This window comes from Lissotriton vulgaris, chromosome 11 (genome assembly GCF_964263255.1).
Source record: "Lissotriton vulgaris chromosome 11, aLisVul1.2, whole genome shotgun sequence".
Lineage (NCBI taxonomy): Eukaryota > Metazoa > Chordata > Amphibia > Caudata > Salamandridae > Lissotriton > Lissotriton vulgaris.
In genome coordinates this window covers 151,871,360-151,886,877 of record NC_141699.1, presented here as the reverse complement: position 1 = coordinate 151,886,877, position 15,518 = coordinate 151,871,360, and the positions used below count along the sequence as shown (strand labels likewise).

General features: G+C 49.1%; 1 protein-coding gene across 4 annotated transcripts in view; it reads left to right on the top strand.

The window, feature by feature from the left end:
* The window catches only part of SETD1B (SET domain containing 1B, histone lysine methyltransferase), a 402,280-nt gene that overhangs the window by 346,736 nt on the left and 40,026 nt on the right, over positions 1-15,518 (top strand). For all 4 annotated transcript variants that reach the window (XM_086942988.1, XM_086942987.1, XM_086942986.1 and 1 more), the window contains exon 17: positions 6,014-6,151. In XM_086942988.1, the coding sequence (XP_086799114.1) occupies positions 6,014-6,151 (138 nt within the window). The remainder of the gene's footprint in view (positions 1-6,013; positions 6,152-15,518) is intronic.

Below are 15,518 nucleotides of genomic sequence, written 5' to 3'. Positions count from 1 at the left end.
TCGCCCGCCCTCCTCCCCGGCGCCTGTAGCAGCTGCAGTGTTCACATATCATTTCATGGCATGGTCATCATTCACTGAGTTTCACTCCATCTTGGCCACAATGGCTAAAAACAATATGGGGATGGAGTCGATGCCCATGCGCACTGTAGTCCAGGGGAGGAGCCACCTATCTCGTGATACTTCGAAGACTCTTCCAGGACGACAATGTGCAATCATCTGGACCCAACACTAGGCGGCGATCTATGCAAAGATATGAATGTCAGCAGCCCTACATGCCAAGAACAGATGCATACTGGTAAGTAGCATTTGCATTACTGACTTCTTCAGGGATCTTCCCTTCCCGGTCTTACCGGAGGATGTTCAGAAAGACATTGACGCCTTATTACCCAACAAGAAATCCGCGCTGCGATAAAGGGTCTAAACCGTAACGAGACCCCTGGAATGGACAGGCTCCCTGTTGAATTTTACCTTGCGCATTTGGAGTCCCCAGTGCCTGCACTGGAGGTTGTGTACAAGATGGCCATTGAGACTGGCCACCTGCCAGATTCCACCATGCTGGCGCTTGTCATGTCTGTACCTAAGCCAGGGCGAGACAGTTTGGAGCTGTCTAACTACAGACCCCTCTCTATGCTCACCACGGAATACAAGATCCTAAGTAAGGCCCTTGCCAACTGTATTCAACTGCACCTTAATGCGCTTATTCACAGTGATCAGTGCGGCTTCCTCCCTAATCGCAGCACCTCCCTGAACACCAGACGACTACATGCGGTAATGGCGGCCACTCCGAGAGCTTACCATCACACAGGTTGCGTTGTGCTGGACCTCAGACAGGCATTAGATTCCCTTTCTTGGGATTTCATGTTTGCGACATTGCAACGATTTGGGTTCCCGAATATATACCTTAAATGGGTCTGCTTATTAGATACATACCCTACAGCCAGGGCCCGTGCGGGCAACTTTATCTCCGCCCAATATAAAATTTACAGGGGCACACGGCAGGGGTGCCCCTTATCTCCCCTACTATTTGTATTGGCATTAGAACCCCTGCAGCTGGCTCTTTGGAGATCGACAGAATAGCTTGGCATTCATATAGACTGGGTACATCACTTAATATCTATTTATGCGGATGATATACTCCTATATTTAAAGGACTTGACTGCAGCTAATGCTCCCCTCCTGGGTATATTCACCACCTTTGAAAGTCTCTCTGGCCTGGCCATAAACCCGGAGAAATCGGTTGGCTATTTCTTCCAAGACATGCCACATATAACCCGCCTACAATTAGGCACTTATGACCTACCAGTGGCCCCCACTACCTTTAAGTACCTAGGTATCTGCGTATATAGATTCCAAGAGGACCAGATAGAGGGCAATATATTACGGCCTGTAAGAGGAATCCGCGCTAGTGTTGGGTTTTGGACTTCCCTGCCCTTATCAGTGATGGGGAGGATCGCCATCTCAGAAATGGTGATGTTACCTAGACTCTTATATTATTTTGTGAACCTGTCCGTGCTCCTCCCACAATCCATTTTTAATACGCTGAGCACTATATTGTCCACTCCTATTTGGGGAGTGGGTCGGAGGCGCATAGGTCTTCGAAAGCTCCAGCTGCCGACGTAAAGTGGCGGTTTGGGAGTCCCGGACTTCCGAGGGTACTATTATGCCAGCCAGCTCCAATGGCTGTCTTATTGGACTGCAGGTTGGAACCTACATAAAATTGGATTTACGCAGCAGCGGCTAGATCGGGGTGAACTACACTCTCTTTTGTTGGCGAGGGCGAAGGTCCCCCCTGATTGTCCCCCTCTGTTACGAACCGCCCTAATATGCTGGAGAAAGGCCCTCTCATACACTTGCGCGGTGGCCTCCTATGCCCTGAACGTCACCATACTGGGCATCCCTACACCACAAGGGAGACTCACGTGGGCCAGACTACAGGCATGGACGGATGCTGGGGTGGAGGTGGTAAGATACTTCTTTGGGGACGGCAATATATTGGATCATGACTCATTTGTGCAGGCTACGGGAGCACCGCCGCGTCTGTATCTCTTACACGCCACCGTGACACACTATATCAGAACCACGTGGGCCCCACAGAGAACTGAACCCCCACATCATACCTTAGTGCACCTCTTATACTACATGGGACAGGGTGGACATCTGGTGCGCTGGTTATACACTGGGATACGGGCACACGCTGCAATAACACTTACATCCCTTAGGACACGGTGGGCGGAGGACACCAGGGAGGAGATCACGGACCAAGCATGGAAACGTGTGCTGGAACACCCCAAAAAGTTATTGCGTAATGCAAGGCTTAAATTCATACAAACAATGGTGCTTCATAGGTCCTACCTTACTCCGACAAGAATACACTGTATGTTCCCGGCCTCCCCCCATTATTGCCCCCTTTGCAAAGAAGATGAAGCGGACTTTATTGACATGTTGTGGTCTTGCCCACGCATAAAGGGTTATTGGGGTGAAGTGCGCCGCTCTGGAACTACAGTGACACACCTCCCGGTCCCGGATGAGGCACTCCACTGCCTTGTGGGACTTCGTAGACGCCCTAAGAACCAAAAGGTGGGACTAAAGTTCATAGACCTGGCACTCATCCTGGCGATATGAGTGCTCATGATGTGGTGGAAGTCCCCCAGGTGTCCGGCGGTCACTGCCTGTCAATCGGATATGCTCCAATGAGGGAAAGCAGGGGGTGCTGTTCTCTGAAGGTAGGATGAGCGATGGCTGAGGAAGCCGCCCATCTCGCAGGAGTGGGAGGCCATGCTAATCGACCTGGAAGCACTGGAATTGTCCCCTGCACAAGATACTGAGACCCCTTAGGCTATAAGGCAGCTTAAATTTCTGAGGGTATTGGGCTCTTTTCCATTGAAATGACAGGAATCTATCAGATTCATCGCTTCCTTCAGGAGGAGAACCGTAGGACGACCCCCGGCAACCATAGTGGCTGCCAGGAAGGGACTGACCAGGAGAGTGTTGGGGGAGGGTTGGGGCGGGTGGAAGTTGAGGTTTATTCATGTTACCAATAGTTGATATGAATACGCACTATTTTTGAAGATTCGCTGGAGATTTAACATGACCGATGCCTAATTAGTAACATTTCCAGCACTGAATTTGACCCAGCTCAGGCTGTTTTACCATGTATGACAACAAATGGATAACTGTTACATGGCTCATGTACGATGCTTGATGGATAACCGAAAAACAAAAACGACTGTATGTAAAAGAATATTTTTCTAATGTACATGCTATAATGCAGTCACCAATAAAGTGTGTTAAAAAAAATGAAAGTGGGGAAAAAACTGAAAAAGATTTTAACGTTGGCACGGCTAAGATCCCCCGCAAAAAAGTATTCTCCTACTTAGGGGTTCTTTTTGATGACCAACTCAAGTGGGGTCCCCTAATTCAGGGGAAAAAGGGGGATCTGGCTTGGTTGAACGCAGCAATTTTTAACTTTGCCTCTAAAATAAGGAAGAAACCAACAGGAGCTATGCTGCAAGTGTATCAAGCTAAAAGCATGGCCATAGCCACCTATGGTAGTGAAATTTAGGGATACACTGTCGCAGATTCCCTCCAGGTAGTGTAGAATGATTTTTTTAAACGCTTACTCTGTGTCCCACGAGGAACCTCTAATCTAGCGGTCCACGAGGAATTGGGGATTCCCTACCAAAGTGATGCTCTTGCTTTGCGACCCCTGATTTTCTGGTTAAAGTGCTGTCTGAATAAAGATCTAGCTCTCAGTCATTTGATTTTAAGAGAGTGTATGTCCCTTGATAACTCGGCCCGTATCCCCTGGCTTAAATATATCACAAGACATTTTGACGGGATAGGGCGGGGTGACTTATTTTCCAAACCTGATATCGTTAAGAAGGATGTGGAATTAACCAAGATAGCTTTTCTGAATCTAAGGAAAGCGGACAGGGCAGCTGAGGAGATGCTGAAACCCAGTGTTCGGATGTATTTAGCGCTCTAAACAACTCCGTTGACGGAACCTTATCTTATGGGGTCTCTGTCATCACATGAGAAGTTTCTGTTAACCAGGTTTCAGATGAACCTCTTCCATCTTTTGCTAGCCAGACCCAAGGGGTTTACCAGAGGTCAAGTGCTAGCTCGCTGCGATGGACAGTCTTTGCTGCACTTCCTGTTTTTATGCAAATTGTATGAAATTCCCCGTAGGCATTTCCTGGTCCCTATTTTAAAAAAGATGCATTTTAGACAGGTTCGACCGGCCCTTGTGTATCTCCAATTGCTGAAAGAGGATTGCATTTTTTTTATAGTTGGGCTTTTAAAAGCAACTGTGAAATCTAGGAGCTTTATGGATGTGTAAAGTCTGTTTATTTAGGTATGTATTTTATCTTGCAGTACAGGACATTCTTCTTTTTTTGTCTTTTTAAATCCTGTATTATTATAAAACTGTTTTTATGTACATGTATTTGTATAACTTTTATGTTTTTTAAAAAGAAATCGAATAAAGTTTATTTAATTGATTGATTGAACTATTCATTACTCAAGGGGGATCTGGCAGCCATTGTGGCTTAAACCAGGGGAGCATAATGTAAAGTTTTTTCACAATACCAGTCATCAAAAGGTTCCTAGAATAGCTACACCAAGGAAGGCCCCTATGTGGGGCTTAAATAAATTGTTAGCATAGCTAATGACAGAGCCATTCGAGCCTATGCATACAGCGGAACTATGGTATATCACACTGAAAACTGCCTTCTTGATAGCAATAACATCACTATAGAGAGGAAATGAACTCCAAGCGTTCATATTAAAAGAACCATATATACAAATTCACAAGAACAAGATAGTTCTCAGAACAATTCCCCAATTCCTAATGAATGTGATGAGCAAATTTCATCTCAATCAGAGCATCCATCCAATTACCAGTGTTCTTTAGGAATCCGCAGACACGGCTGAAAATGAGCTTGTATACCCTTGATGTGAGGAGAGCACTACTATTTTATCTACAAGAGACAAAACCATTTCGTAAGGTTCTCATGCGCTAAATCTAGGAAAGGTTGACCCGTTACAAAAGGAACAATCACACAATGGATTGTGAAGACAATTCAAACATGTTACTCCTCAGCAGGAAAACTCTACCCACCCTTTTGCCCTAAAGCTCATTCAACAAGAAAAATAGGCGCACTCCAGAATTTATGGCAAATGTGCCAAAAGACACTCTATGCGCAGCCGCAACATGGGCATCTCCACGCCTTTTACCAAGCCTTATTGTGTGGCTATACAGATGACTAAAGAAGCTCAGGTGGGACAAAAAGTACTACAACACCTGTTCGCAAACTCATCCTCATTTCACCCCTGCCATCCCAAAGAGGGGGAAACCGCGACATAATCTAATGCACAGCAAGTGAATCCAGAAAAGGATTTGTGCTGCAAAATGAAATGGTTACTTACCAGTTGGAGTAGTATTACAGCTTCAAGAGATTTCTGGATTCACATGTGACCCACCCACCTCCCGGAAATGAGAACAAAGCAAACGGTGGGAAGTAGGTCATATATAAGGATGGAAAAAAGAGGGTAAAAAAAGAACGATGAAAATATTCTAGAGAGGAAACAAAAACGGATCTAAAGATGGCTACCATGCACAGGAACTTATGGGGCACTGTGTAACATCCCACAGGGGACGGACCGAACACCGAATGGTGGTCAGGGGCGCCCACGGGGGGTGGTGTTTGGGGGGGGGGGGCAGTGAAGTAGAGACCATTCCGGACATAACCACTAGATGGCGAAATATTGCACAGCATGCGAGTCCAGGAAACTCTTCTAGCTGCAAAACTACTCCTATTGGTAAGTAACCATTTTGTTAACTTATCTAAAGTCAACACGTACTACCAAACACCACCAACTGTTGTGATATTTAACATCACACTGTGCTAAGCACATTGATTTATATATAAGGCAGCAATGAATGACTGCATCTTGAACTAGATTCTAGAATGAAAAAAGGAGGAGTTCTTATATTCTTTTAATTTCTCTATAGGTTATTGCGGACATGAGAGAAAAGCGGTATGAAGATGAAGGTATTGGGAGTAGTTACATGTTCAGGGTGGATCATGACACAATCATTGATGCCACAAAATGTGGAAATTTTGCCAGATTTATTAATCACAGTTGCAATGTAAGTATACTTACTTATTACACTTTTTCTTTTCATTTTGGCTGAAAGTCTGCTTCGTGAAATTCATAGCGGTTCTGGACCCTTAATAGAGAGGTGTGCGAAAGTGGTGGTTGATGTAAATATTGAAGATTACAGAGTAAGGAGACAAAGTATGGTTTTAGCCTACTAAAAGCAGTCTTTGAGAAAAGGCTGCAACATAGGGATTGAATATCCATCAAGTAAAAATGTGACGATGCTAGCAGAGGTGAGATTAGAGATTTGATGGGCGGGAGGACAGAAGAAGTGGACTTAGGGGGTGTTTTAAAGCACAGGTAGGGAAATGTGGGAAAGAAGTCTTTTTGGTGTAATAAAGGGGCAAGAGGGTGTCCAGGAAAAGTATATGTTCTCTTGAGTTCGTAACATGTGAACTGGGTTGAAAAGTTGATATTAACAAGTAGTAAAGAGGCACCATTTGTTCTGTGAAAGTTCTCCCATAGAATTTCAGTTTGTGAATTCGACTGAGCACCTCATGCTTTAAATTTGGCTTTTTATGAGAATTGTTGATTAAATGCAGTTACTGTGTTCTGTTTTCATAAATAAATTATGGTGAACTGTTACGTTACATACTGTACATTTATTAAAATGCACCCAGAGCAATTAAGGCTGGCTCGTTTTGAAAGTAGCGTGATTTTTACAAACCTAGGACTGACTTATTGCTGTCTTCCAGATTCAATTTTCATTCCTAAATGTATACAGTGGAACATTTTTTCTGCCTATATGTAACATGCACACAGGCAGTTAGCTATATTTCTAAATACAGCCCTACAGTGGATTTCATCAAGAGGAGTCCAGCCTGACAAGTCATCAGAAAAAGAGAGCAATGAGATGGGAGCCAGGCCTGCAGCATAAATCCCTTTGAAGTGGTTGATACTTCTCCACATCTACCACTGTTGGCACACACACACATGCTGTTCCCTCACAGTCCCTAATATAGACATTTACCTGCAACAAGTTTGACGGAGAGAAAGCGTGCGGTTTTTGCATTGTGAATCTTTTGTGGATTCAGTTGATGTGCTTTATTCTGCCACGTAGTGGTTACTCCAAAATCTTTTGCCATGCTACAGTGGGAGTTTAATTTGGATCTCACTTTTACTTCAGTATTGGAACTTTCGTAAATTCACATGCTTGAATCATTCCCCGTCTTCGAGATGGGAGTCCCCAGTACCATATAAAAGTAATGTCAAAATAGACATAGAATGCAGAGGCCTAAGGCCCCTTAAGATTAGCAACATATCAGTGTCCTTAATAAACAAAGACCAAAGTTAAAATCAACCATCAAGATGATACCACCCTCTTGAACCTTCCTGAGAGAAGCTGCTGAAGACATCTAGAGACAAGACATTGCCACATACCTCTACAGAGCCACCACTTTGTTTTTCACGCAGCACATTACTCCTGCTTGTTCATACTGTGAACAGAGTCGTCTCAAGGGTTTTGTGTGAGTTGGGGGTGTGGGTGGATGTTTTTGAGGGGCCATGAATGAGAGATCTGGAGTTCAGGCATAGGGAAGTGAATGTTTTTTTAGTGTGGGTCAATAGGTTCTAAAAGTGTTCAGACTACATGCTCAGCCTATCCGTGGCCTCTGTAGAGAGCACATAAAGCAGTGTCTGTTGGAGCAGCGGTGTGTCTTTGCCCAAACCAGCATCTTGAAGGAGGCTGAGATGCTTATGTCACCTTCTTCAAAGCCCTCTGGTTAGCAGCAGAATACACAGCGGGGGAAGGGAGGGGGGGTGTCAGGACAAGAGGGAGAATGGATGGGGGGATTATTTGAACATGTTTGCCAGGACTTTAGTGTTCCCCGGGGGCGGTTGGGGGGGACCTTTTAGATAGATGGGAAATGACGCCTGTGCTGGGCTCGCAAGGGCACCTGCCTGGCATGAATATGGACTCGACTGGCAGAGCGCAGCACCGGGCTCCTGGAAAGCACCGCACTGTGAACCTGACGTGGAGCCTCATCAAGCGTGGAAGAAAAACGGGGCGAGTATTGAAATGGATATCTGTTAATTAAAGTAAAAGAGAAAACCAGGTATAAAAAAGAGCTGACCATGAAAGGGAAATCAAGGGGTGACCAAGTACAACATGTCGAGGAATGTTAATGAGAGAGAAATAAAGGCTTTAAAAGGGATATAAATAATGATAATAACCTTGAATTTGTAAAGCGCACAGCTACCTCCGAAGTGGTTTCCCGTCGCTGGGGGCCCTCTGGAAGATTAAGCGAGCTATTGCCCAGAGTCACATGGTGCTGAGCTGACCTGCCTCCAGCACCGGCGATCGAACCGCGAAACCCGTGGTCCTCTCGGAGGTGAGTGGGAAAGATATAGTAAGGGGAGAGAGTCCGTGAAGATAATCCAGGGGTGTAACTGTTAAAGAGAAGCCGAGAGGTGACCGGGAATTGAACCATAATGGTGACAAGAGAAATTCTGAGGCCACCATGAAAAATGAATCCATGGGTAACTGAAAAAAATAATCGATGTTTAAGTGGAAAAGAAATCAATAAGTGACTCATTGGGGGAGGAGCTTCGCGGGCAACCAAGATGGCCGCGTAAGCTCGGAGCTCCGTGGACCGTCCGACCCACCGCAAATATCCTGCTCGATATCCTGATCCACGTTGGTGGAGCCTTATTGCTGGTGGTCTACTGAGGCGGGGACTGCCTTCAGCTTCCAAATCGGTGGTTCCAGTGCAAAGATACGTCGAGCTGAACTCCGAGCCGGGATGGCGCCATTGTCCCTCCGGATTCCGCCACTTCGCAATATTGGAATGCGTAGCGGCTGCCTGCTGTCCCCGCTGGCGGAGTGACAGTGTCTCCAGCTTGTGCCTTCTACACCCTGGTTTTGCCTCCTTGGCCCTGCCTGCCCGTCGACTGCGGACCCGGGCTTGAGTGGCGCCTTGCCCTTGTTCTTTCGAACCCATCATGGCGGGCAGAGGCGACTCGGACAGGACATCGAACAAAGGCGGTCGAGGCAAGTCGCAAACGCAACTGAATCGCATTGAGCGCTATGTGAATCTAAAGTCACCGCCTGCATCGGGGGCCGCGTCTAAGGGCCCCCCTCCGACGAGCTCGCCGGATGGGTCAGACCCTACCCTCGGCGACATCATGGGTGCCATCACGAGTCACCGGGCCGATATGCAACAACGGCTTGACACTCTGGATCACAAGGTCGACTCAGTGGCCGTTGATATTACTCTTATAAGGGCCGACTTGGGCAAGACCAACGAGCGTGTGAAGGCGCTGGACATTAAGACCTCCAGCCTCACCTCTGATGTAACCGAGCTGCAGACCGAGGTCCGCAACCTGCGGATGACTGCGGACCTATTCTCGAGGCGACTGGAGGACTTTGAAGGGCGAGCCAGGCGGCAGAACGTCCGCATAGTTGGCGTACCGGAGGGGTCCGAGGAGGCTGCGACGGACCTGTTTGTGGAGGAATTGATCAAAACCCACTTAGCACCCACTGGACTGAGTAACTTTTTCTCGGTGGAACGTGCCCACCGAGTGCCGGGTGGCCCGCCGAAGTCAGGAGTGGCGCCGCGACCGATTGTGGCGCGCCTCCTCAACTTTAGAGACCGGGACGTGGTCCTGCAAGCTTCTAGATCGCATGGGCCACTCCATTACCAGCATGCGGAGGTGCACTTTTACCCTGACTTCACTAGGACGGTACAGCGCCAACGTCAGAGCTATGCGGGAGTGAAGAGGCGACTCAGGGAAATGGGTTACAAGTACTCGATGATGTTCCCCGCTAAACTTCGTGCTGAACATAAGGGCCGTGCCCTTTTCTTTGACTTCCCTGAAAACGTCAGTGAATGGTTGGACACAGTCTCTCCTCGACGAGACGAACAGTACGATCGGGATGGAGGTGCTTCTGGTGGTGCGGAACAGGGAGACTGAGCCTTGGGCTTGGGGCACCCCCGCCTCGAATGACTGCCGAAGTTGGTATCCGTAACTCAACTTGACTCTCCTGTTACTAGCATGGTGGGTGGCGGGACGTGTTCATGGTGATTCCTTACTCCTCTGGGGTCTTTACGTAGATTAGTTAATGGGGCGACAGGCACACTGCTGGTTGGGAGGGCTTTTTAGTCTGATGCAGGGGTGCAGGGTGGGGGGTATGTTGGGGCGAGTTATTTTGTTTGTTGGTTTTTTCTGTCTTTCTATCTGGCAATGGGTCACTTATGCTCCTGAACTGTATATGATGTTGGTGTCTTCTGGGACTGGGTGGGGCGGGTTGCGGGGTGATGGGGGGTAAGAAGTTAAGAATTCTCAGTTGGAATGTTAACGGGTTGGGTGACCGAGTCAAAAGAGGGGTGGTAATACAATTGATCAAACGTCACATGCCTGATATTGTCCTCCTTCAAGAGACACATATGTGGCTGCCCTCCTTTCTTGAGTCCATGGGCCTGGTGGATGGTTGGCATCTTCTCCACCCGACGCTCCGCCATTTTTCCTTTCTTTCGGGTGCACATGGGAGTCTCTCCCGCATTGACTATGTTCTTACACTGGCATCGCACGCATCGGCCGTGTCTGAAGCCCGCTTCTTAGCGCGGGGCATCTCTGACCACTCCCCCTTGTGGGTCTCCTTCGATTTTGGCGTGGCCTTGTCGGAGCGACCGGCGGCGATTAACCCGTGGTACTTCCGCAACATCAAGACTCGCTCCCTTCTGGCCAAAGCCATTGACCTTTACTTCGCCGAAAATGTGGGCTCGGTCGGCTCGGCCGTTACCTTGTGGGAGGCCTTTAAAAACGGTGCTCAGGGGTGAGGCCCAGGCGCTCATTGCAGAGGCTCGACGGACTAGGGAGGCCGACTTGCTGAGTATTGAGGAAGAGGTCTTAAGCCTTGAATCCCAACTGGGACCCGAGCCAGACCCCTCGGTTTTGCATACCCTCTCACTGAAGCAAGCGGAATACCATGACCTTGCCACGAATGCCGCACTCACTCTGGCTAAAGAACAACAGGGCCGTATCTACGACGTAGGAGACAAAGCCGGGAAGTTACTGGCTTGGTTGGACAGGAAGGAGATGGCCAGCCGAGTGGTGCCTGAACTTTTGGGGGACGATGGTGTCGTCCTCACGGACCCGAACGCCATTGTCGAATCCTTTGCTGGCTACTTTCGTGGGGTCTATGAATCTAATTCGGACTTTTCTGAGGCGGACTCGTCGGCTTTCCTTTCGGGTATAGAACTTCCCCGCCTCTCTGAGGAAGAAAGCGCGGATTTGGATAGAGAGATCACCGCTGACGAGATTGCCTTAGCGATCCGTTCATTGCGCACCGGTAAGGCCTCGGGCCCTAACGGCATTCCGGTCGAACTATATAAAATTCGGCCGGATGCGGTGACCCCGCACCTGCGGAAAATGTTCTTGGAGTCCTTTGAGAAGGGCCGTCTCCCCCTGGATCAAAGGTTGGCCACCATCGTGGTCATCCATAAGGAGGGTAAACCACGGGACGCCTGCCGATCGTACCGTCCTATCTCTCTCCTGAATGTGGAACCCAAGGTCCTCGCCAAACTGCTCGCCAACCGACTGATTGGTGTCATTGGCGACCTCGTACATCCTGACCAGTCGGGCTTCATCTCCCACCGTAATACCGCCCTCAATCTGCGTCGCCTTCACGGCGTTATGGCTAGAGCCCACACTCTCGAAGAGCCAGCGATCCTTGCGTCCCTTGACGCCACGATGGCCTTTGACTCCCTCGAGTGGCCATACCTCTCGGCAGTGCTGTCCAAACTCGGTTTTGGGCCGGTCTTTGTGAGCTGGGTGAAGCTGCTATACGCCGAGCCGCTGGCTAACGTCACGGCCAATGGCCGCCTGTCGACTGCATTCCCCTTACATCGGGGTACTAGACAGGGTTGTCCCCTGTCGCCCCTATTGTTCGCCTTGGCCCTTGAACCGCTCGCGGCCCTGCTGCGTACGCACCCTGACTTACACGGTATTACTTGGGCCCCTGGTTTTGAAGACAGGGTTTCCTTGTACGCGGATGACATCCTGCTTTATTTAACCTCCCCTTGTAAGTCCCTCATTGTGGCCTGTGACGTACTCAGACTCTTCAGACGCTACTCTGGCCTGATTATAAACTGGGCCAAGTCGTCCTTGTACGTCCTTAAGGGGGATACTCCACGACTCCCCAGGGGCTGCAATATTCAGATTGCCGGTCATGGCTTCAAGTACCTGGGCATTTACATCTCCGGTAATCCCAAGATGCGGTACGACCACAATTTGCTCCCTCCTCTCCAGCGTCTACGGCGTGATGTGGACAGCTGGCGTAAGCTCCCGCTCTCCCTCCTCGGCCGTGCGGCGTTGTTTAAGATGATGTCCCTGCCCAGGTTCTTGTACGCCTTACAGAACGCCCAGGATCCGGTTCCGGCGCGCTATTTCCGTGAGCTGGAAGGTCTCCTGCGGACTCTTCTATGGGACGGGCGACCTCGTGTTGCTATTCACAAGCTCACGCTTCCATGGTATGACGGCGGCATCGCTCTTCCGGATGTGCGCCGATACTACTGGTCCTCTCAACTTGCCGCCCTCAACCATGGGTTCTACGGTCCTGTAGATAGTCCCGGCTACGCCATGGATAGATGGCTTCTGGGTAACGGCAACTACTATCGGGCCCTGTATTCGAGGTCTTTCGATCGGCGGATGTCGGGTCCTACACGGACGGCGGTTCACGTTTGGCGGGCGGTTACCAAGGCGCAGGGTTGGCAGGGTAGACTGACCAGATTCACCCCTCTGTTTGATTCGGACATCCTGGGTAGACTGTGGCACACCAAGGGTTTTGATAAATGGGACCTCATCGGCATCAGCAGAGTTGAGGACATGCTCTCCAGAGGCACTATTAAAACCTTCCCCCAGCTGCAAACCGAATACCAGCTGGATACTGCGGAGTTTTTCCCCTACGCCCAGCTGACACATGCGCTGCTCTCGGCCACACCGCCGGACGGCGTCATTCCTGAGAGCTCCCCTCTGGAGGATAGGATACTGGATGGGCACATGCCTGACAGCGCGATCTCCCTCTCATATAAGAAAATGATAAGCGTGCGCACAGATCTTCTCCTTGGCTTGCGGGACCAGTGGGTGGCGGATGGTCTAGAACTTGATGACGAGGACTGGCAGAGCGCAGTTTCCTCCCCTAAGGAGGTTGCAATCTCCTCTCGCCTCCGCCTAGTGCAGTTCAAGATCTTGCACCGGGTGTATGTGACAGGTCCCCGATTGGTGCGCATGGGATACTCGCCTGACGGCCTCTGCCGCAGAGGCTGCGGAGCCCTTGCCACTTTCCTCCATATCCTTTGGGAATGCCCCGTAATAGCCTCCTATTGGAGGAGGGTGCACCGTATTATGGGTGAAGTTACTGGTGTGATCGCTCACGCGGAAGCTCGTAGGTGCCTCCTCAATGTGTGGGAACCTTCCGACCACAACACAGCACAGACTAGGTGGGTGACCCTGGGGAACATGGTGGCCAAACGGGATATTGCTCAGAAATGGGGTGCGTCCACGGCCCCCCTGGTGGTACAATGGAAAGCCAATATGGATTGGTGTATGTTTCGGGAGAAGACGGTCTATGTGGCAAGAGGGAGACCTCGCACCTGGAATAAAGTATGGGGGGCTTGGAACGCATATAGAGGAGACGTGTGTTTGCCACCTGAACCCGTCTCTCTGGATGAACGTGTGTCACCCTGACCTGTAACGCCAACTTAGCTTTGATGCACTACACTCTCCTGTTGTCTTTCCCCCCCCTCCTTCCCATTCTGACATCCTCTCCTTGGTGATCGCTTCCCTGCCTTTCCTCCCGACCTGTCCCTGACGCCCTGACTCACACTGAACTCTATTGCCGTCTTTTCGCGCCCTAGGGCGCTCCTTTGTTAAGTTCTTCATCTAAATATAAAATTAACCTTCAATGACTATGTGTTGATCTTTTTGCACTAAATGTTCTCCTGTTGCCCATGCTGCCTTGCCTCCGGGATGTCAGGCTGAATAGCTGTGTGCTCTGTTCTTGATAAAGGTTTTCAAAAATTAAAAAAAAAACAAAAAACAAGTGACTCATTGTGAAAGGGAAATATTGGGGAGACATGGACGGGGAATCAGTTTGGTGTATGTGACACTGTAAAAACAAGCTTGTCAGGTCTGCGTGATTGCAGATAGGCCGGCTGAGCTCCAATTAGCCCCATGTAAGTAGCATGATCATTCTCAGCACTGAGTCAGATAGAAGACGGGAAGCGGTTAATTGAGGAATAAATACAAACAAATCAAAGATCAATGGAAAGTGCACGGCTTACTGGAGTGCATGGAGCTTGGTTTCTGCTGTTAGCTTATGTAGCAGTATGTTAAATCTGCGCTGCCTCGAAGAAAAATAAGCAGCAGCTGATACCGCCAGAGACGACGTGCGTGACCAAAAGGAAAATAAAGTGAAAGCACGCACTTCGCACATAAAATAAAAAAATAGGGAAGTGAATGCGCACGTTGTGCCTCACACACAGTACTAAACCAACTAAAACTATATCATTAGTAGACTGATACAATGCCTGAAACGCTGCAAGCAAAAGAGACACTGTGCCCTTGCACATCTGTCTGTGCAGGCACAGCAAACAGGAGACAGGGAGGGAACAAACATGCCGCCCTTGCAATCAAAAGCGAGCATTTTTGACGTGCGCCAATGAAAAGCATGGGTGGAGCTTCCACTCCGCTTCCGAAGCAAAACCTACGACAATAGATCTCGCAAGCGTGCAGCGCATGCTCTGCGTCGCTAATCGAAACCTAAAAAGGAAAAAGAGAGGCAAGACTTCTCAAAATCTCTTCAGAAGTCCACCTCGGAGCCCCTTGGGGTCAAACACGTTTGCGGCATGGGAGCTGTAGATCGTATGCTTTGTATACTCCTGCTATCTAGTGTTCGGTCCGGATGTTTTCGAGTTGTTTTTCTTTGATTAAGTCTTTCCAGTCACGATGTAAGGTGACTCCTCCTTTTGGTGACGGTGCGCATGGGCATCGACTCCATTGTAAGATTGTCAAGAACAGATGCTTACTGTAACATTATCCTTTCCAAAAACCAGTCCCTGCACTGCCAACAGATGGCCCATCGACAACCTCTCCGATGGCTTCAACAACACGTTCCAAGGCTTCCTCTATGGCATCTACAGTTAACACTGTCACATTGTTAATGGTGACGTCGTGGACTACGACACGATCGCCGGCAGCCTCTGTCACGGTGCCATTGACTGTAAATTTGCAGTCTTCGTCTACGCTGTTGTGGACGGCAGTCCTCTAGTCGGCAGAGCGTTAGTCGAGGTCCCCACTGTCGACGATTCAAAAACTGCCTGCGGACCCTTCGACTACAGCTCCCTTTTAGTCTTCGG